This window comes from Galeopterus variegatus, unplaced genomic scaffold (assembly GCF_000696425.1).
Source record: "Galeopterus variegatus unplaced genomic scaffold, G_variegatus-3.0.2 Scaffold2476, whole genome shotgun sequence".
NCBI lineage: Eukaryota > Metazoa > Chordata > Mammalia > Dermoptera > Cynocephalidae > Galeopterus > Galeopterus variegatus.
Genome location: NW_007728587.1, coordinates 250348 through 271125, shown reverse-complemented (window position 1 = coordinate 271125; position 20778 = coordinate 250348). Strand labels below are relative to the sequence as shown.

Below are 20778 nucleotides of genomic sequence, written 5' to 3'. Positions count from 1 at the left end.
ATTCTGTTTGTCTGCAGTGTTAGATTTTTACCTGGGAATTTCTCTCCTTCATTTCGGTGGTGAAAAAAACATAGCCTTAGAAACAAAGACACCAAGATATCAGAATTAATTTGTTTCTAAATGGGAAAAAAACCCGGCCTCGATTTAAAAAGCATGTCTCCGATTATTAACAGACTCACTTGCTAATAATGAGTGTTTCCTCTCCACCTATCCAGACTCTCATGAATTCACCATACATCTTGTTGTAGTAGTTGCAGGCACTGCCAATCCCCATCCACAGGATTCTGCCGTGGGAAATGAGGGGTCCAATTCCCATACAATAGCGAGGACCTAGGAAAGTCATCAGATCACAATCAGCATCTCAGCAACACCAAAAACAGCAACTGCTTTATGTTACTACTGTTTTTGTTCTTTTACATTTAAATGTTCTTTACAACTTCTGATATATCTGTGAGTCACTAATAAAGTGATTTAAAACAAGAGAAGCTTAACGTGAGGCTCTTCACCCCTCTGTGAGTAAAAAGTAGTTCAGTATCCACACTAGTACTATTCCGTTTGGTCTCAATCATTTCAGTCTGAATAAACTGGGGTATGTGTGCTAATTTCTTCCCACATTAAATAGCGTCAGTGAGTTTCAAATACAAGTCAATTGATCTGTCTGGTAACAAGCCTAGAAACCATGACAAGTGCCAAGCTGACAGATCTGTTTGGCTCCCTGGTTTTGTCTGAAAACTTTTGGTTTGAATGCTTCAGTTGACAGAATTCGGAGGATTAGACCTGGGTGGCAGTTTTAAAGTAGTTCTTTTAACTGAGAGAAACAAGGCCTGCAAAGATAATGTCCAATCTAAGAACATTCATTTCTTAAAAAGGACTCAGTTTAAGAAAAGAAATCTTAAGCTAAATTTGACTAGGCAAAATAAAGCTAACAATTGAGAAATTAAGCACTGAGTCTACTCAGTGTCTAGACTAGAGTTTGAGTCCTGTGATCTAGGTTTAGTCGAGAGCAGTGACCAGTTGCGTCCTTGCTTATGTAGACTGGCAGAATTGTCAAAAACATAAATCCAGGGGAAAACTGGGGAATTTAATGTTGCTTATATCAGAGAACAAACTTGGTAGCTTGATTGTATTAGTGGTGGTAAAAAGTCAGATAAAAATTTTTTGGAATGGTTTTAGGAATTAAATTGTAAAGTAGTAGTTTTTCTAAATCTTTCTCCTTTAATACCATTCTGTCAATGAAATAGTTATGAAGCCAAAGCATGCCTAACTGTATAAGGCAGAATGTTCACCCCATGGGCAAGAGCTGTGAAATAATCCAGAGAGTCTAAGATTTTGCTTGAATCGTCTGAATTTGATGTTTTTTCCCAAATGCAGCATACAATTTTAGTCTTTTACTTTGCCATAGCTGACTTAATATGAACAAGACTGTCAGCTCTTTTTTCTTTACAGAGATGATTTTTGTTAATATCTATAGAACCAAAATATTGTTAGTGTTTTTAATCTTATGCTTATTTTAATAAGACTATCTTATATAGATGACTGACTTTATATTAAAATAATCCCATTCTGTTCATAAAAAGATTTAAACAAGCAGAATTGACTAAATATGTACTTCCTAACAATGTCATCAGGTAAAGCAACCTTTAATCAATTAAAATGAGCATGATAATAAAATACTTTGCTGGACAGTTATAGTTTGACATATTGTAGATGCTGAATAAATGTTTCCTGAATACATTTTAAAAATTAATTAGGTATGTACATGTAATATAAAGGATAAAGTTTTAAATGCCATTCTTGTTTAGGGTAGTTTAGGTTGTATTTACATTTTGATTAAAAAATAGAAAAATGTCATATAACATACATTTAGTCTCCATGAGGCAAAACATCTAGTTATTTGCAAATAGACTATTCAACAAACATTTACTTACCTAATATGCCAGGCCCAAGAGAAACAAAGACATACAAATTAAAAACTGTACTTTTCATCTTTTATCTAAAAGTTTGTTGCCATATAGGAAATCTTAATATTTGGGAATCACCACACAAATTTAGGATATGACCATGGAGATTTGTATCTATTGAAAAAGGGCGAATGTGATAAAGCCTGTGCTTAGGTTGAGAACCTGAGTGTTCTAACCAGAAGAGAACCAGAGTTTTGGGTCTTTAGTGATCAATTGTATGTCAGCTTAATTCACCCAACAAACACTTACTGAGACCCTATTAGGTACAGACTCTAGCTCCAAGTTAGGAACTGGATATGTTATGATAAGCATAATGGTCCTCATCAGAGTCCCAGGGCGGGAGAGAGAGTATGTGAAAAATAGTTACAAAATCAAATAATTATAACACAATGTGATCCTTTCATTTACATGTGTATCTTATGCCCCCTTCTCCCCAGCTGGAAAGAAGAATGCCCTAGGAGGGTAGAAAGTTTGGTAAAATATTAGGGAAATCTTCTGATTGCATTCACACGAAACTGCTCTCTGCTGCTGCTTAGATGTGAGAACACTTATCTAGGCATGCAGTGATTGCAGGAGCTTCTTTCACACCCTCAAAGGAGCAGTAAATACTTCACTGCATTTTTGTGTGGAGACAGCTTCCTGGAAGCCAACAGCTGGGACCTCTCACCAGCTGTCCTGATCAAGAAGTGGTTGCATTCCACACCTAGGTTTATACCCTAGAGAAACCAGCACACACATGTTCACAGCAGCACTGTTCACAAGAGCCCCAAATGAGAGACGCCCAAATGTGCAGCAGCAGTAGAACTGGTGATAAAACCATGAGTATTCATTTAAGTCAATACCATATGGCCTGAAAATGAGGAAGAGGAGGAAAAGGCATGCTACCTGCCCCTGAACTGGTGATAAAACCATGAGTATTCATTTAATTAAGTCAATACCATATGGCCTGAAAATGAGGAAGAGGAGGAAAAGGCATGCTACCTGCCCCTCCTCACACACACACACCTGTAATTCATTGACCTTGACCTAGGAGCCCATGAGGGGGAGGAGAAACCCAGTGAGGAAGGGGCAGTATTGGGGAAGAGAGTTCAGGTTAAAGAACGTGGAAGTCATCCCCCGGCTCTGAGCCTTCCTCCTCAGGAGATGACTCTGTCAGGGAGCAGAGAAAAAAAATTAACTAAATGTTCCATTAAATTGGGCATTAATGTAACCTGAAATATCAGGCTGAATCAGACAGAGAGATGGGCAATTATCCAGAAAATTTTAAGAAGAATCCAGACACAGGGCAATTTGTACCAGAACCACGCTCTGACTCAGAATCACACTGAGACAAGGCCCTCCACAGCTAGAGGTGCATGATAGCTGTGCTCTAGAAATAAAGCCTCCTCTGATAGCTTGTGAAATTGGGAGTGGGTGTCTGTCATGAGGAATTTTCACTGAAAGCTAAGGAAACAGTCTGAAATTTCTGATAAATTCTGAGTTAATCTCATATCTGATCATTCTAGCATTGGTGGTGAAATGGTAGGGTTTTCTATTGGAATTATCTGGATAATTATATTCCTCTCTACTTTTGACTGAGCCACAGACCTTGCTGAAGATTCTATCAGTGTGTGATGTTCCAAGGGAACCATAGTTGTCCCCGCTCTTCTCTTGTTGCCAGGTCCCATTCAACCCTTATGGTGGTACCACATCACTACACCACCAAGAATACGATAAAATCAAAAGAGGGACAGAGAGAAGGGATAAGTAAAGGAAGGAAGAGGGTGTGGAAGAGGCCCAATGGGAGGGAGATGGAAAGGTGTTTAGAAGGCATTCCAGAGACATCTTCAGAGCAAAACTGGAATGAATTTGAATCTATTTTTAAAATTAACAGCAACAACAACAAAAACCCTGGAATTTTACCTTGCCCCATCCCATGTCAGGCTTGTTTTAATGGGAATTAGTGCCAAGTCTAATTTACCAAAGCAGAGGGCAGACTGGAAGGGATTTTCTAAGAAATTTTAAAAAATATTTTCATTTAAAATGTGCAGATAATTGTTATAAAGATTTTCATCTAAATTCTCATTTGCTAACATGGCTGCAGTCTTCAGAGATCTTCCCAGGTTTGCTTTATGTCCTTTAGCAAAATTTTCTTTACTGACATGGACCAAAAGCCCAAGTAAACAATCTCCTTAGATACAGAAATAAATGACTGACTTACCTGGTATTAAGGATGTGCCCTCATAATTCCAAATCAAGAGAAGAAGACCAGTGAGCAGCAGGACTGGCATGATGGTGACAGGCATGACTTCAGGCACCATGCTGGTGATGTTATAACTCACTGGGCTCAACAGTTCCAAAACCATCTTGTGCTCCTTGACCTCAGAGGGAACAATGTAAAGTCCTGTGGAAATCAAAGGGGCAGAAAAATTAGAGAATCCCCAGGAAGGATCCTCTAATGACTCCTGTTGCTTCAGAGGATGCTGTAGTGTAGAGATCAGCGCTTTGTTTTATAATGTGATTGGACATTTAGGCAAGACAAATTCATGGTTATACGTCAAAACAAGCAAGCCCAAGAGAGATCTTTTGGCTTGAAGTGCAGCATTTCTGACCTTGGTAGAGTCTCAGGTTCGTTTAGACACTTGGTCTGATAGAACCTTATCATCTTGCCCTTGAGTGGGTAGAGTGACGTGCATTCCCAATTGAGAGACAATTTTCTTACCAAAATATGGGAAAATGTAGCTCATTCCAGAGGTAGAATCATTTCGTGACTTCATCAGCAGATTTTGTTTAGGAAATCTTCTTCCCTTGAAGCCAAATCAATTAAAAAAATAAAACAAAACAAAAACAAGCAATCCCCCAACCTCTTCCTTGAAGATAATTACTTCCCCCATGTAGTGAGTTTCTACAGCAAGGATGAGTTTCTTGGGCACCCTTGAGGTATTCTCAGAGCCTCCCACTAGATAGTCTATTGAATTCAAAGTGACTAACTCAGTAGAGTTTTTAATCTAGTGGCTTTAATAAAGATCTAAGATCTCCTGCACCACAGGCTGGATTAAGCAGTGTCCACAGGGCTCATGTCAGTGGGAGTGGTAAAAAAGGAGAGAGGGAGAAGAAAGAGAGAGGAGAAGAAAGGGAATGAGGAGGGAGGGAGGAAGAGAGGACAGGCAGCGCAGGGTGCCACCAGCAATAGCTCAGGTGCCACACAGCAACCTCATCCCAGCAGCACTAATTTCCTGTGCAAGATGATCCATCTTCAGTTTGATCTGTTGGTTCTGCTGTGTTTCTCAACAATGTGCTTTTGAATCTATCTTTTCAGCCAGGTTTTGTAATACCTTTACTCTCAGAAGAGAGTTGGTAGTTTGCCACTAAAGGGGCTTAGGATAAATAAACCTGTAGAGTGAGGAAAGAGTCACCATTAAATGCATTTTCCAGTGGCAGATGACATGCACCAAGGTTTGCCTTTTCTTAGAAAGAAGAAGTTTGGGGCACTTGCAATGGCTCTGAAACAGACTTTGGTTGGGTTTTACCTAGTAGTAAAATTCTAGATTCACAGTCAGGACTTCTAATTGGATTTCAGAGGTTCTATGAATTCCTTGAAATGCTGCTTTAAATGTTTCTGCTCATGCGCACTTGTGAGGAGAGGCCATAACTTTCATTAGACTCCCAAGGAGTGCATAATTATATTTCTCCCCTCATCTATACGAGCTCTTAAACTTTCAAGCAAAGACCGACTTCTGGAAACTACAGAAATTTCACAATATAGTTGAATTCATTCAGTTGCTTCATCATTTTGCTGATTCTTTCTATTATTCCACCATTTAAATAGTCATTAATACTCAAGTGCAAGGCACCAAAAATGCCTGGACATATGCTGGGAGGTATTATTGTTGTGATTTAATGCACATAAGTGGAGACCGAAAAGTCAGCATAGTGTCTACTATCACCCAGTTCTTTTGTTAATGAGTGGCTACTTTTAACAGGTTGAGTCTTTTTTAAGTTTTTAATTTCCCGAACAGGAAGTTGGCCTCATTCTGAGTAAGCTCTATGTGACTTTCTGATAGCCAGGGCCCTTGAAGTTTCTATTTATATCAATGACACCTGAAACCAATGTTAGAAGTATAAACGAGGAAAGTGGTTGAGACAAAAAGGAGGAAGGTGTCCCGGAGGAAGTGATGCCAGCAAAAAATTTCACAGTAAAGGAGCTCTCAGTGATATCTCACAACATTGACAGCACAATTATACAATAAGTAAGCTGATGCAAACTTATAAAGGAGTACAAGAAAAATGCTCCTTCAGTATCATGAAAAAAAACAAGGCCAGAGCTGTTCAAATACTCTTTAAGTTTTAAGTCTTTCTTTTACAAAAGAAAACAAAAAACACTTTAAAATTTGCACTGTTTCTAATGTTTTAAGTTACCGTGTACTAAAATATTTGTTTTACTATTTTTTTAAAAATTTCCTTATATACTTACAACCTACAGTAAGAGAGTTTTTTATGTTTTGACAAAAAATGTTAAAGGCCATGGAATAATCATAATTTTTCTATTGGTTAAGATTGCTTTGCATGGGCTTGGGAGTGCGGCGGCCGCTCCCGCCGAGGGTTCGGATCCCATGTGGAAACCGATTCCCGCTCACTGGCTGAGCGCGGTGTGGGCGCAACACCGAGGGTTGCGATCCCATTGCCGGTCCCCGGTACAGTTGCGACACCAAGGGTTGCGATCCCGTTACCGGTCAGTAAAAAAGACAAAAAGGAAAAAAAAAAAAGATTGCTTTGCACAGTTTCGGTGTGCATGATCATGTTTACAGTCCTGCACTTCCATGCAAAGTGAATGAAGACTGTATGTCTAAATGTCTAACAGGGCTAAGAAGCCTGGTTCCCCATCTTTCTCAAAAGTATGCCATAAAGACCCCCCACAAGAGCACCATTTTAAAGACCCAACAGGATAAGCATTTTTTTTAACACTTAGAAAACATTTGCTATATGTCAGACATTGTTCTAAGCACGCTACAAATATTAAGCCATTCCTCCTCATGACAACCCTGTGAGCTGAGTATGATTATCCCCATTTTACAGATGGGGAAACAGAGGTGTGGGGAGGTTAAGTAGCTTGCCCCAGGGCACCAAGCTTGTGTGTGGCAGAGCTGGGATTGGAGCCCAGGTAGTTTGTCTCCACAGCCCACGCTCTTAATCCTGCCATTCTGCTCCCTATATGGGATTCATTTGGTCCCTACATTCAGGGACTTTTCAATCATTTATGTTCATTCCTGGGCTGTTTAGAATGATTCCCATTAAAGGATTAAGCTTTATGGATCTCCGAATGCCACAGCTGGAAAGGTCCTTTGAGTTCTCTCCTCATTGCACATTGGTTTTCCTGTTCAGTAGAACATTCTTATGGGCCACACAGGCAGGAATATAGAAAGGTCTTAGAACTTCATAGAAGTTGCTTATATGTCTCCTCTGCCAGTAATACTGCCCCCTTCCCCTCAAACATGCATACACACACACACACACACACACACACACACACACACACGGCCCTCAAGTGCTACATGCCTTCAATGGTCATCTCAAATGCCTGGATCGCCACTGCACTCTGGAGGTCATCTCCTCAAGTCCTGCCATTGTTATTTGTAGGGTGGTCTCTGCTCTCTCAGGCATCCCATGCTGGGCCTGGCACCAAGCAGGGGCTCTGACCACCTGATATACCATGCCTGTGCTCCCGTGCTGTGTGGAGCCCCAGGTGTCCTGACTAACAACTTCACGTACTGCCCCGCTAACCTCAGGGTAAGAAGATGCCAGTCCTATACCCAAAGTCCTCAGCCCGAGTCAAGCAAAGGCCTGCAGGGTCACAGCAGAGCCTAAGTGTCCTGATGACCTTGGGATCAGGAACAGGGCCAGGAGGGACTCCCAGATGTCCTGGTACAGTCCTGACCTTCTGCAGGGAAGGGAGGCAGGCCCTGGCTTTGCAGAAGTGCTGCCCAGACTGGCCAGACTCTACTAAATCCTACCTTAGCATGAGGTGACTGTCCAGCAGGGAGACAGACCCAGCCATCCTGGGGCCAGCGGCTAGGGTCCAAACCTGCCTCCTTCTCATTCTCTGCAGCCCAACGGTACATCCCTCTTTCACACGCCTAACCCTGGAGAAATACAACCCAGCCATGTTGATTCTCCCTGCTGCACCCTCTGCTTTGAGTCCCCATAGGCGGCTGACTCCTAGGGCTGCCACTAGAAGCAAGACAGACATGACCTGGGTCCCCAGGGACTGCCAGTGTTTTAGAAAGGGAGGCATAGAGCCTTAGTGAAAGGTTCTGCGAGTGAGTGAGAACGTGGCATTGGAGCCATTTGGCCATTCTCCTTCTTGTGTCTGTTCTCCTGTGGCTGCTGGTGACAGTCTTCTCCTCCCCCCGCCCCTTGTTCCTTCTTATTCCTCCACACATGTTCTTAGCCCTCCTTCAGCATCCAGTCGGGGGCAGGGAGGTTTGCAGCTGGAGGCTGCAGAGATCTCCATCCCAGGGCCCGGGGCCGGGGCTGAGCATCATGATAATAAGCAGAAAGAAGGATCAGCCAGGAACAGAGGGAAGGCTGGTGAGCTGGGGCTCAGAGAGCAGGGGCCAGTGTGGGGGGCACTGGGCCTGGAGACAGTGGGAGAGGACACCTGCGTAAAGCCTTGTAGGCTGTGGTAAAGGTGTTGGAATTTATCCTAAGAGCAATGAGAAGCCATTGTCATTGAAGGACTTTAAGGGGATTTGAATTGACCCAACTGGGTCATGACTTAAATCCAAAGATACAGGGGGAAAAGAATGTGTTAAATCTGACTCCTAAGTTTCCAGACTATGCACCTGGAAGGACGGTGGTGTCAATCTCTGAGCTAGGATCACTTTTGAGGTGTGGGAAGCTCGTTTACGTTTTAGAAATCTTGAGAATCCAAGTGGCGATGTCTATCAGGGCACTGGATTACAACCTGTAACTCAGCAGGGAGGTCTGAGCAAAAGGCAGTCATTGACATGTGGGCAGATGTGAAGTCCTGGGCGATGGGAGACATCACTCAAGGAGACTGCATAGCATGAGAAGGGTGTCTTGAGGGATACCAAAATTTAATGACAGTGGAGAGGAGGATAAACTTGAGAAGAAAAGATAAGTTTACAGAGAAGGCAGAGGAGGAGTGGCCCAAGGGGTGGCAGGAGACCAGAAGAAGCAGATTGTGGCTAAGTGCCAGCATCTTTGACTAACAAGGAGGCATGGCTGCGATGTTACAATAACGACTAAGAGACAGAGGAAGGTGGAAGGTGGAGTGTGTCCAAAAGGCATGAACCTCCAAAAAGATATGTAATTTTTGAGATTACAACAGCTATTATCACTGTTTTACAAGAGGGATAAACAACATGGATATAGTGTCATGGTCCCTTGAAGAGGGCAGACAAGACTTGTTGGCTACAGCACTAGACTCACTGTCACCTGGAGTGTTCTGTGAGCTGCTACGCGTGCATCATCACGACTGCCTTGGGGAATGTGTGCCACGCTATACCTCCATTCTACACAGCCTCAAAGAGCCTCAAAGAGCCAAAGCAAGTGTGGACGGGGAGTCGAACACCAACCTGTCTGACTTGAAAGTGTGTACTCTTAGCCCAGCTACCTCTTCTGCCTCCTCTCACTGCACACCTGTTTCCTTTCCTGGCTTCTGCGATGCCAGCCTCTCTGTTCTCCTTCTACACCTCCACCCCTTCCTCTCTTCTTGGCAACTTAGCTTCTTTTTCTTCCAAACGAACCCCCCATGCTCCCTGCTTCTGCTTCCCTCCTACCCATTTCCTCTTATCTCCTGGCTTCTGCCCCACCAGTCCCTCAGAGATGACATATGACCTTTCTACTGCCCAGTCTGTACCTTTCCCCCTCTATCTTTGTTCTCGATCTCAGTCCATGGCATTGGAGCCGTTTGGCTGTCCTCCTCCTTGTGTGTCTCCTCCTACGGCTGCTGGTGACAGGCTTCTCCATTTCCCCCTTGTCCCTTCCTATCCCTCCGCACCTGTCCTTAGTCCTCCTTCAGCATGAGCTTGTCCCCAGCCCAAGTGCTTGCTCTCTATGCTTTGGACTCCTTTTGAGAACTCCTCATGGCTTCTCCTGTCTTCAGCTCTCACCTCGGCATGGGTCCTCCCCTCTTCCCTTCCTGGCTTGTCCTCTCCCTCTCTGAAGCCTCAGCTGCCTATGGGACACCATCACTCAGGTATTTCATCATTACTCCACAGTTAGGTCTAAAACTCAATCTGTCACTTCCTTCTAACCTCCTCCCATCACCCCGACCTTCTTACATAGCATTAACCCAGTCATGCAACTTCAAAATCTTGGTGTTTTTCACTTCCCCCTTCCCCTTACTTTTCTACCCATATCCCTCCCTACCTAAGCCTAACCATGTCCTATCACAAAGTTCTAGGGCTATTCCCTAAAAATGTCTCATTCCTGTCTCAAGGTACTTCCCTGAATTTCCTTTACCTTCTGGCCCATGTCTTAATTTTCATAATGTACCTTAACCCAGTCCTCTATCTACTCTGTCATGATCAAAGCATATTCTCAGTGGTCAGTTGACAAATTCATACCTTCCTTCTTGACCCTTGCCAGAAATCACCCCACCTTGAACTCTCTAATTTCCGATTGTTTTCAAAAGCCTCTGTTGTAGAAAATCTATCAGGGATCCCTGGTGGACCCCCAATCCTCTCTTGGCAGTCCCAAGCTCTAATGACTTCAACGGCGACACAGGTGACATGAATGCAGACGGCAATGGACTGGCTGTAGCCTATTACAGAGCACAGCCCTCCTTGCCAAGTATGTGGCGTGATGCCAGACAGAACATCTCTGCATGAGCCCGTTGGAGATTCCAGCCTATTTGCAGCCTTTAGTCAGGATCTGAATCAAATGCCATGACCTTCAAGAAACTGTATGCTGGGACCTAGTCATTTGTGTCATTTTTGTAACTGCCTTTGTTTAGTCATGCTTGGTGCCAAGCCATAGGCTGAGTCTAAGTGACATAATAAGATCAGCCATATGAAACCCACTGTTTTATCTAAAGAAAGGATGTTGTTAAGGACAATAGACAAAATCATTTATATTTATCCTTCTGAGTTGGATGTATTTTTGTAAGTTTCTTCAAACTCCTTATAGAATAAAGTGGGACATTGATTCATTGAAAGTCATATCCCTCCTCCTGTTTCTTTTCCTTCTAGAAGGGAGTTCCCCAAGGACAGGGACCTGTGTCTCTCCTGCACAACTGTATCCCACTTCTAGAACCGTGTCCAGGTCTTCACACATGCTCACTACAAACCCATCGCCTGAGTCTGCACCGTTTCCACCTTTGTGCAGCTTTTCTTCTCGTGGTAACCTCTCAGGAGCCCCACCTCTCAGACCTTCCCTTTCTCTCTGCCCTGCACACTGCTGCCAGATTGTTTTCAACTCAGTTTTCATCACATCAATCCTCTCCTAAAAACCCTTCTTTGCTTCTGGTTGGCTGCATGGCTTCCAACGTCATCCTCATCCAGCATTATTTCTCTACGCAGAGACTTACTCCTCATTGACCCACAGACATCCTGCCTGATGGCTTCTTACCTCCACATCTCCCTGCTCACCCAGTTCCCCCACCAACCTCCCAGGGGAGATCTGTTTCCTCCTCTCTTTTTCTGAGCCATCTCTCACCTGGTGTAAATACCCGTCCTCCTTTTCTCTTTGACGTGGGCACTGGGATACTTTGACTACCAAGAGCCTGTATAAATCAGAGTCTTGGAGGGTGTCATTAAACAAACATTTATTAAGGACCTTGTCTGAGCAAGGTGCTACATTCGGTTCTGTTTCTAGACAGGGGAGGCAGTAAGGCAAGCAAGCAGAAGGTGCCATAAGCCAGGACATCTCAAGGAACCACAGTTCTCTAGAATGACAGGTGGAGCTGCCCGTGAACTTCTACATCGAAGAAACAGGTATCAGAGCTGGAAAGAAACACCGAGATCTTCTAATTACGCAGTTCTCTTCTTTTAAAAGTGAACCAGCTATATGAGATCTAGAGAAGAAAGGTCACTTGTCAATGGTCACTTAAAAGCAGGCAAGGTTTACCCATGTACACATTCTGCAATCTGCTTTCCATATGTTGGCATTGGGGTCATGACACTGGAGGTTCTGGTTGTTCTTCCCAGAAAGCTTCCAAGTGATTCCCTGGGAATGCCTTGTTCTAGAACAGGAAAGAGACAATAGGAAGCAACAAGAGAAACCCAGATGGATAAATGTGTGCTTGGCCTGCACTGCCTTCAGGGCAACTGTCTTGTCTACCCTGCACTTCCAGTCCCTGGTGCAGTCCTGACTAATCATAAGCGTGGAATGAGTGAAAAGCCCAGGAGGTAGCACTGAGCGACCTCAGCCCCTAAGGTTTCAGCCACGTACGGAAGACTCTTGCCAGTGCATGAAAGGCATATGGTGCCGAAACCCACATTACACATGAGTGTGCAGGCCCAGAGCTCACGGGAGTCCATCAGGCAGGGCTGGGGCTTCCTTGCTCGTCTGTGAGGTCCCATGGCTTCTAGCACAATACCTGGCACAGGAGGTGCTCAATGCATGTCCAGGAAATGCTCTTTTCTTGCAATAGCTTGCTGGCCAACCACCAGCAGGCCTGGGGCAGGGGGCAGGTTTCCACAGCACCTCTTCCCAAGCTTTCATCCTTGCCCCTCTGATGGTGCCTCTTGTCCCTCACTGTCTAATCTGTTTTCTTCCCAATGGGCTGTCTGCGACATAGTCTCTAGGGAGAGTTTGTTTTGAAACAGTCAGCAGTGACTGCCTTAAAAGCCTAGACCTTGATCGATAAAGGCATTTCAGGCCATGAGACAAAGTGTGTGGAATATTTTAGGACCAGAAGCCCACCACGGGCCCTCAGATCCTATGGTATCGGGGTTTCCTGACAGCCAAACCATAGTTTTTCTCACTAGCAGTCTGACCTTGTCTTATGGAGGAGGCAGAAAGGGCCAGGCTGGGGATCACTCTGGCAGCAGCAGTTGTTTCTCTAAGATGTTCCCCACCACTGCACATTTCAATTCAATTATATAAGACCTGGCATGTTGCCTGGCCCCAGAGGGGATAAGGTAGTGGAATTTTTCAGCCAAATGTGGGCTCTTAACTTGAGGAGGGAAAGCATCACAAGAGCAGGATTTGGAGTCAGAGGACCTGAGTTCAAGTCTCAGCTCTGTGGCCAACCAGCTCTGTGACCTCATTCACTTCCCAAGGCTGCCTGAGCCCTGGCTGAGGAAGTGAGTTCTCTCCACCTCAGCATGCTGAGGGAAGGGTTAAAGTGAGACCTCCAGAGCCCATCACCAGTGCTGTTGCTTGTCATTCCTCTGTGGCACATGGAGTGTGTGGTTCCATGACTCTTGTTAGCAACAACAGAAGGTCCCCAAGTGGATACACAATCCTGAGGGCATCCCAGATGCCAGCAGCCAGAAAGGCCACTGAACCTCTTTCTGAGGCAAGATCCAGAGCCATACCTCAGTCTTGTTATCCAAGATTTACCACACTCGGGTCCCGGGTGGCCTTGCTTCTGCTTATCTAGCTGGATATGATAAACTCTCGTAAGGGCAGAAATGACCGCCCACCCCTCCCCTGCACCATTCAGAACAGCCAGTTGCCTCTGCAGGGAGATGTCTTCCACCATTACCACAGCACCATTCCTCCAGGCAAGGACTCACCTCATGCTCCTCTCTGTAGCCCCATGGAGGCTGCCATGAGTGCCTTGAACCGAGTGTGTGCTCAGTAAGTGTTGAAGTGAATGAATGAACGGAACGGTTGGCATCTTAAGTTTTTTAGGCCTGGGTTCATCAAATAATGATACATTCACATCTCCCCAGAGGAATGTTTTCTTTACCCTATCTGTGATTCCAAATGCCAAGTTTCAGCAACATAGTAGCCCGTAGTCACCACCCAAACAGTCAGATAATGGCAGCATTGCTGGCCTTTCCTTGTGAGCTTATCTATTGTTTAATGAACAAACTGTGAGGCCACAGAGATGTCCTAGAGCAGGGCCACTGTCTGGCAAGGGAGCCACCGGCTGACCCCAAAGTGTTGGGGTTACTTAACCTCTCTGGACCTCCCTTGCCTTATCTATAAAACAAGGGGGTTGGGCCACGTGACCCCTTTAGGGCAGTATCCGATGCCCAACATTCTTCCCCTTTGTCTTAGCTGCTGCCTACTCTGCCCTCCCCAGTGCCTCCGCCTTCTTCCTCTTCCTTAGCTCTTTTCTTCTGCATTGCTTACGCCAGCCAGAGGTGCCCGTGGGGAGCAGATGGCAGCCTTGACCACCTTCTAGCTGTCCTCGTTCTCTTTAGAGCCCCAGCCCCGTTCTGAGAATCTAGTGAAAGCTGTGGAATCTCACTTTGGAGAATCACACACAGGAATCAATCTGCAATGCTTTGAATACAATTTTGGTTTCCTGGGCCCCCTGAGGCCAACCCACAGGACTCATAGCTGCTGGATTCAGTTCCTTTCTCCACCTTCTGCCTCAGGGGTCCAATGTCCCAGAGGCCCTTTCCAGATCAAAACCACCTTCACTGACTAGTCGAGCATTGTTTCCAGGTTGTAATCAAATGAAATTCTCTTGGAGATTTTCCATTTTAACTGGATACCAAGTCTACAGGTGAAGGCTTGATGATAAGGTGGTAGATCCTTCAACCTATGGAACCAGTGAGAAAGATTTAAGGGGAGAATGAAGGACATGTCAGAGCCCATCTGTGGCCCACCTCAGACTGACACTGTCCATGGCTGCCATGGGCTCTAGCCCCGCCATAGGCATCAAGGCTCATAGGATCTCTGGGCTTCTGCCCTGGAGGGTCCCATCTCCTGCAGTGCACATGCATGTGCAGGCTACTGTCTTCACTCCAAACATTCAATTAACCTGCGATGTCCCAGCCACTGTTCTAGGCTCTAGGAATATAGCAAACTGAGGTCCCTGCTCTTGAGGAGTTAATTTGGGCAAGACAGAGCCACCCATATTACTATAAGTGCAAGAGTGATCGACCAGAGAGGCATAGACAACCGTGGGAAGAGAGGAGAAAGCAACTATGCTGGGAAGGGCAGGTACGGCTTCGTGAGCAGGACTTGAACAAGGAGCATTAGTCTGCAAGACATCAAGCTATGGGAAGGCCATTGCAGGTTGAGAGAATGAGAAAAAAATGAACAGGAAACTCAGAGCTGCTCCTGTTCCCTCCCTGTGCCATTTGCTTTCCTGGGTTCTGGTGGACCCTCTACCCTGCGTTCACTGCTGCTACTCTGCCTCAGTTTCTTCATCAGAAAAATGGGGGAAATAATAGTGTTTCTTGATATGGTTCATTATGAAGACAAAATGAGATTAAGCATGTTAGATGCTTTCTAGAGTGTCTAGCACATAGCATAAGTTTAATAAAAGTTATTTTTAGTTTTTGGTCTTCAACGAGAGCATAGGGAGTAATGGACAGTCCTGGGAATAGCTAGAAGGAACAAAGTCTCTGTACTAGAGTGGTGCTCTTGGGGTCACTAAAGAGCTGTGTGCTTTGGGGCAGGTCACCATGTCTCTCTTGGGTACCCAGAGAGGTCTGGGCAGAGGGGTAGTCTCTAAGGTCCCTCGGGTCTATAGTTCTGTGATTCTATGACCCTCTTGTCACCAATATATTGGGATTCATGTGAGAGACACGGAGGTGGCCCAAACAGAATTTCGGAACAGCTGACACTTGCCTCCAGTGCCCCTCCTCACCCACATTTCTTTTTCCGTGTCATTTCCCCACATTTTCGATCCATCCACTTTCCTCCCCCGAGTCAGAGGAAATTGTCTCAGCAAAATAGTTAGTCTCCAGGGACCGATCCTTCAACTCATTCTCCCTCCTGGGGATATTTTCATTTTAGTGGGTGCCCAAAGTGTCCTCAGAAGAGCACAACAGAAATGTCTGACACTCTCTTGGCTCTAGGACAGCCTGTGAGCCAGTGAGACAAACTAATAAGCATGACACCGGTGACAAGTACACAGAGATATTAGCACAGAGATGTGGTCAAAGGAGCTTTCGCATGAAAGGTGGGATTTGTTCTTGGCCTTGAAATGTGGCTGGGATGTTGATGGTGGGCAGAGCAGAGGGTTTTGCAAATCCGTGGAGGTAGGAATGCATACACAAGCTAAGACTGAAGGAGCTGGATTCAGGCTGGGGAGTATCAACACCTACAGTGGAGCTGAAGTGGGGTACGGATGACGGGGCAGGAGGCAGGAGAGGCACAGCTCTCTTAGTTGACCCCTGGCTTCTAAGTCGTTCATGCATTCCTATGCAGGGCTACGTGGAAACTGGTGGAAATTTTGAGAAAACGGAGCAAACATTACTAGTTAAACTGCCTGTGGGTGCTAACAGTAGAGGCAGGCATCTGCAGAACTAATTTATGAGCCTTGCAAACACTTTAAAAATTTTCACCTAATTTAACTTGCATCAATTTGTCAACAAGAACTGAGTGTGATTATCCATCTTTTCTACCATACTTGGTTTCAAATGACCTTTTTACTGCTTTCCAAATCAAGTCTCTCTTCAGTGCGTGAAGAATTAGCCCCACTGAGATATCCATATGTGACCTGTTCTTACTACTGAAAATTCAGGCAGTCCTCTTCAGTTCTGGAACATTCTTGATTAATATTTTTTTGAATGCTGCCTCCCCTCTATTCTCGCTGTTTTTCCTTCCTAGAATATCGATTAGACAAATATTGGGACTTGTGGATCAATCTTTTATGTTTCTTATCTGCTTTCTTATACTTCTCATCTCTTTTCTCCTTGTGCTTTATTCTGGGATAGTTCCTTGATTGAATCCCCCGCCTCTTTAGCTGTAATCTGTTTGTACTTTCAGCCCACCCATTCACATTTTTACTCCAAAAATCAAAATATTAATGTTCATATCTGTTCATTTTTTAAATAATGCAATATTTACTGGTATCTCTGATGCTAACAATTCAAGGTATTCTAGAGTCCCGTTTTGATTGATCAGTAAGACATCTCATCTCTTTTCTCCTTGTGCTTTATTCTGGGATAGTTCCTTGATTGAATCCCCCACCTCTTTAGCTGTAATCTGTTTGTATTTTCAGCCCATCCATTCACATTTTTACTCCAAAAATCAAAATATTAATGTTCATATCTGTTCATTTTTTTAATAATGCAATATTTGCTGGTATCTCTGATGCTAACAATTCAAGGTATTCTAGAGTCCCGTTTTGATTGATCAGTAANCTGGTATCTCTGATGCTAACAATTCAAGGTATTCTAGAGTCCCGTTTTGATTGATCAGTAAGTCTCTTTCCTCGGGTGTAAATGCTTCTGATTGTTTGCTTCTGATTGTTTACAGATTGTGACTTCCTTTCACGGCACTGGCACTCATCAAATGCTTGGTGATTCTTAATTACGTGTTCATGTTTGTGGCTGAAGCTCCGTCAGCCCATTGGCTGCTTGCGTTTGCCCTCCTTTGGGGGAAGGAGTAGGACAGGGCAAATGTTCCTCTGAAGGCTGTACTGCAATCTGTTTTCAGGAAGACTGAGGAAGGGGTGGGACACACCACTAGTCAGAATGTGTTGGCAGTCAGGCTTCTAGGCTTGAGCATGCTCTGCGTGTTGAGCTCCAACCCTCTATACCTCCATAGCTTCTCTGGGCAGAGTCCCCGCTGCAGTTGCTGCTTGGAAAGGGGAAGGGAGATGGACAAGAACTCCTGAAGCCAGTTCCCCAACCTGCTGGCTGCCCCGGTTTCCTCCTGCTCTCATAACCCACTATTTCTCGGTGTGGCGCCCTCCTGGATTTTGTCCCGCATCTGTAGGAATACTCTTCTCTCCTGTGTATGTTTTGATCTGTTTCCTTTATCAGATTGATGCCATCAGGTTTTGTGCTTCCAGAATTTCTGGCCCAGGGAGGGTTCCCCTTCTTGATTTACAGTTCAGTGTGGATTTTAAAAATATCTTGTCATCAATTCCAGAGATGTGGGGTGAGAAAGTGAGGCTGGAGCATGTGTTCAGTCCACCATCTTGACCCGGAAGTCCCCTGAGGACACTAAACATGTGGCTCTGCAGATTTCTGACAGCACTTCCAGGGAAGGGGCTCTGGTGATNTTAAAATATCTTGTCATCAATTCCAGAGATGTGGGGTGAGAAATTGAGGCTGGAGCATGTGTTCAGTCCACCATCTTGACCTGGAAGTCCCCTGACGACACTAAACATGTGGCTCTGCAGATTTCTGACAGCACTTCCAGGGAAGGGGCTCTGGTGATGTCTTGGTGACATCTTTGAAAGGAGCAGTTAGGCTGCGAGGAGAATCACCTGTTTGGCCACGCAGTTGGCTGACACATTAGTTACTCATCAGTCACATGGCTCTGAGGTCCGTTCCTGTGACAGAAAAGCATCATGGCTGATGTCAGAAGGTGCTCTAGCTCTCACCTGAGGAGGGATCCAGAGCTGGATGTACTACACATGGGAGGCCCCAGGGGTGAGTAATGAAGAGACACACCTGGAGACCCAGAAGAGTGAATGCAGGCCAGCCGCGGAGGGCGGGGGCCCGGCTGGAAGAAAGAGAAGCCAGTGGAAATGCAAACATGGAACGGCGGCTCCCTGGAGAATGGGCAGAAGAGAGGACATGGGAGGTTTTGGCTAGGCATGAGAAATCCAGTAAAATAATCAAAATTTCTACAAGGCAGGGTAAACTTGCAAAGAGGCAATGGGCAAATCTTCAATAAGTGATAGAGACAGTTTGAAAAAAGCTCTGAACGATCTATGACCAACTAGAACTTGGAAGTAAGACAATCAGCAGTGCTATAGTTTTTATGACATTATACTGTTAATGTAATGGTATCATAGTGGGGAATAATTTACTCTCCAGCTCTACCCGCTACTGTGTGACTTGGGGCAAGTTACTGCACCACTCTGAGCCGTCAGTTTCCTTGCCAGTAAAATGGAGATGATAGTACCTTCCTTGCACTGAGATAACGTAGATGAAACATCTGTATAAACTATAAAGTGATATAAATGTCAGGCAGAGTTTTGCCTGATGCTCACTCTACCTCATCTAGTGTTGCTTGTGAGAGAAAGCATTTCCAACCCCAGGTCAATATTCCAGGTCTCCCTACAAGGCTCCAAACTGCAACAGCCAGTCAACCAGACACATTCCCCCAAATAATCCATCCCTTCACTGAGGGCCTCCTGTGCCAGGTACCATGCTGGGCGAGGGGGCATGAGCAACACAGCAGACAAGGTCCTGTCTCTAGACCCTACTCATGACCCAGTAGTGAAGGCAGGCCTTGAACTAGTAATTATGAAAATGAGGTGAGATTTATCAAAGGGAGTTGTGGGGTCCTATGGGTGTATATAACAGAAAACCACCAGAGCCCCCAGACAAGATCAGGTGCCCCCTTAGGCTGAGTTTGAAAGATGAGTGTTTGCCAGGAGAAGGAATGGCACGCAGGTGACTTATTCTGGGGAGAGGGGACAGTGAGTACAGAGGCCCTGATAGTGAAGAAGACAATGCTCTTACCAAAAGAAGAAAAAATTCTTTTCAACTGAAGCAGGCACTATTCCAGTAATTGGGGCACACACTATTTTTCCTGAGGGTCTCTGGAACAGCTGAGCAGTAAATGCCCACATGGTTTCTTGAGCTGTCAGGTATGGGGGAATGAAAGGAAGGGAGCCCCGATGCAGGTGGACTTGCCTGAATTAACATTTTTAACCTCTCTCATTAAAGTCACTTAGACATGGGAACAAAGAGGGATCCCTGTCTCTGTAAAAACCCAGTGTAAGTAAGCCAATGGAATCTTTACTCAACAGAATATTTGAGAAAAGATTTCTTTTTCAGTTTGTTATGCTTGCAAGTAGATAGGGAGGGGAGGCTTTCTGGTGCCCCACTCCTCAGAAGTGGAATCAACACCACTGCTGAAAGTTAGGAAGCCCTTAACTCCCTGGAATGGAAACTGTCCCTGATGCCCAAGTTCAGTTGAGACAGAAGTTGTGACTTGCTTACTATTGATCCCAAGTTCACCACGGAAGATGTTATCAGTGGTCATAAGAAATCAGGTTGGAGGTACAGAGGAAGCCTTCTACTTGCTAGGACAGGATTTAGGTAGTGAGGCTACTTCTGGACAAGTGCCCTGGAGGTGAAAAACTCTTTAAGGATGGAGGAGCAGCATATTTGCCAAAGAGCTCTCTTTTCACACGCCTGCCAGTTCTGTGGGAAGCAGTCATTTTCTCACACCGAGGGAAACATTCTCCTGAAAATTATAGCCCCAGAAATAATAAAGTTGCCCTAAGAGTTCAGCTAAATTCAGAGTATCATTGCCCAGCTTTATGGGAGTCCTAGCCTTGCTCACATGGAACCAGACTTCAGAGTTAATGTTTTCCACCAACAAGCCCTTAACAGGCAAGGTTGTGTGTCTGTATCGCCATGGCAGAATCGGAAATGGGCCTTCCTGGAAGAAGCATCTGTACAGCCCACCAACAGAGAACATTGCTCTCCAGCCCTCCACCCCACCCAGGGAATATCCAAAACAAAAAATAGAAGCATAAAATCTGCTAGGCTTAGCTATGTCTTAATCTTCAGGTCTTAGGAAAACTTCACCAGATTCCATTTACAAAAGAAACCAGAAGCAGGCTTAATAACTTATATTTCCGAAGCTCCCATTTCTGTGGAAATCAAAGGGTAGCCAGTGGTCGGTTATTCAGCCCACTTTCCTGACCTGAGGGATTGGGATTTGGTGTATATATGGCAGGAAGGGATACACCATGGCACCCACCCATGACTGCAGCAGGGGAAGGGTGGGGAGTGAGGGCCCCACATAAATCATTCTGGACTCA

General features: G+C 45.0%; 1 protein-coding gene across 1 annotated transcript in view; it reads right to left on the bottom strand.

The window, feature by feature from the left end:
- LOC103597966 (aromatase) overlaps window positions 1-20778 on the bottom strand; it is a gene marked incomplete at its 3' end in the record, with an annotated part of 44684 nt that overhangs the window by 22801 nt on the left and 1105 nt on the right. Inside the window, exons 2-5 of the mRNA XM_008581855.1 lie at window positions 11513-11515; window positions 5672-5684; window positions 4162-4344; window positions 180-330 (exon numbers count right to left, since the gene is read on the bottom strand). Coding sequence (XP_008580077.1) covers window positions 180-330; window positions 4162-4306 — 296 coding nt within the window. The remainder of the gene's footprint in view (window positions 1-179; window positions 331-4161; window positions 4345-5671; window positions 5685-11512; window positions 11516-20778) is intronic.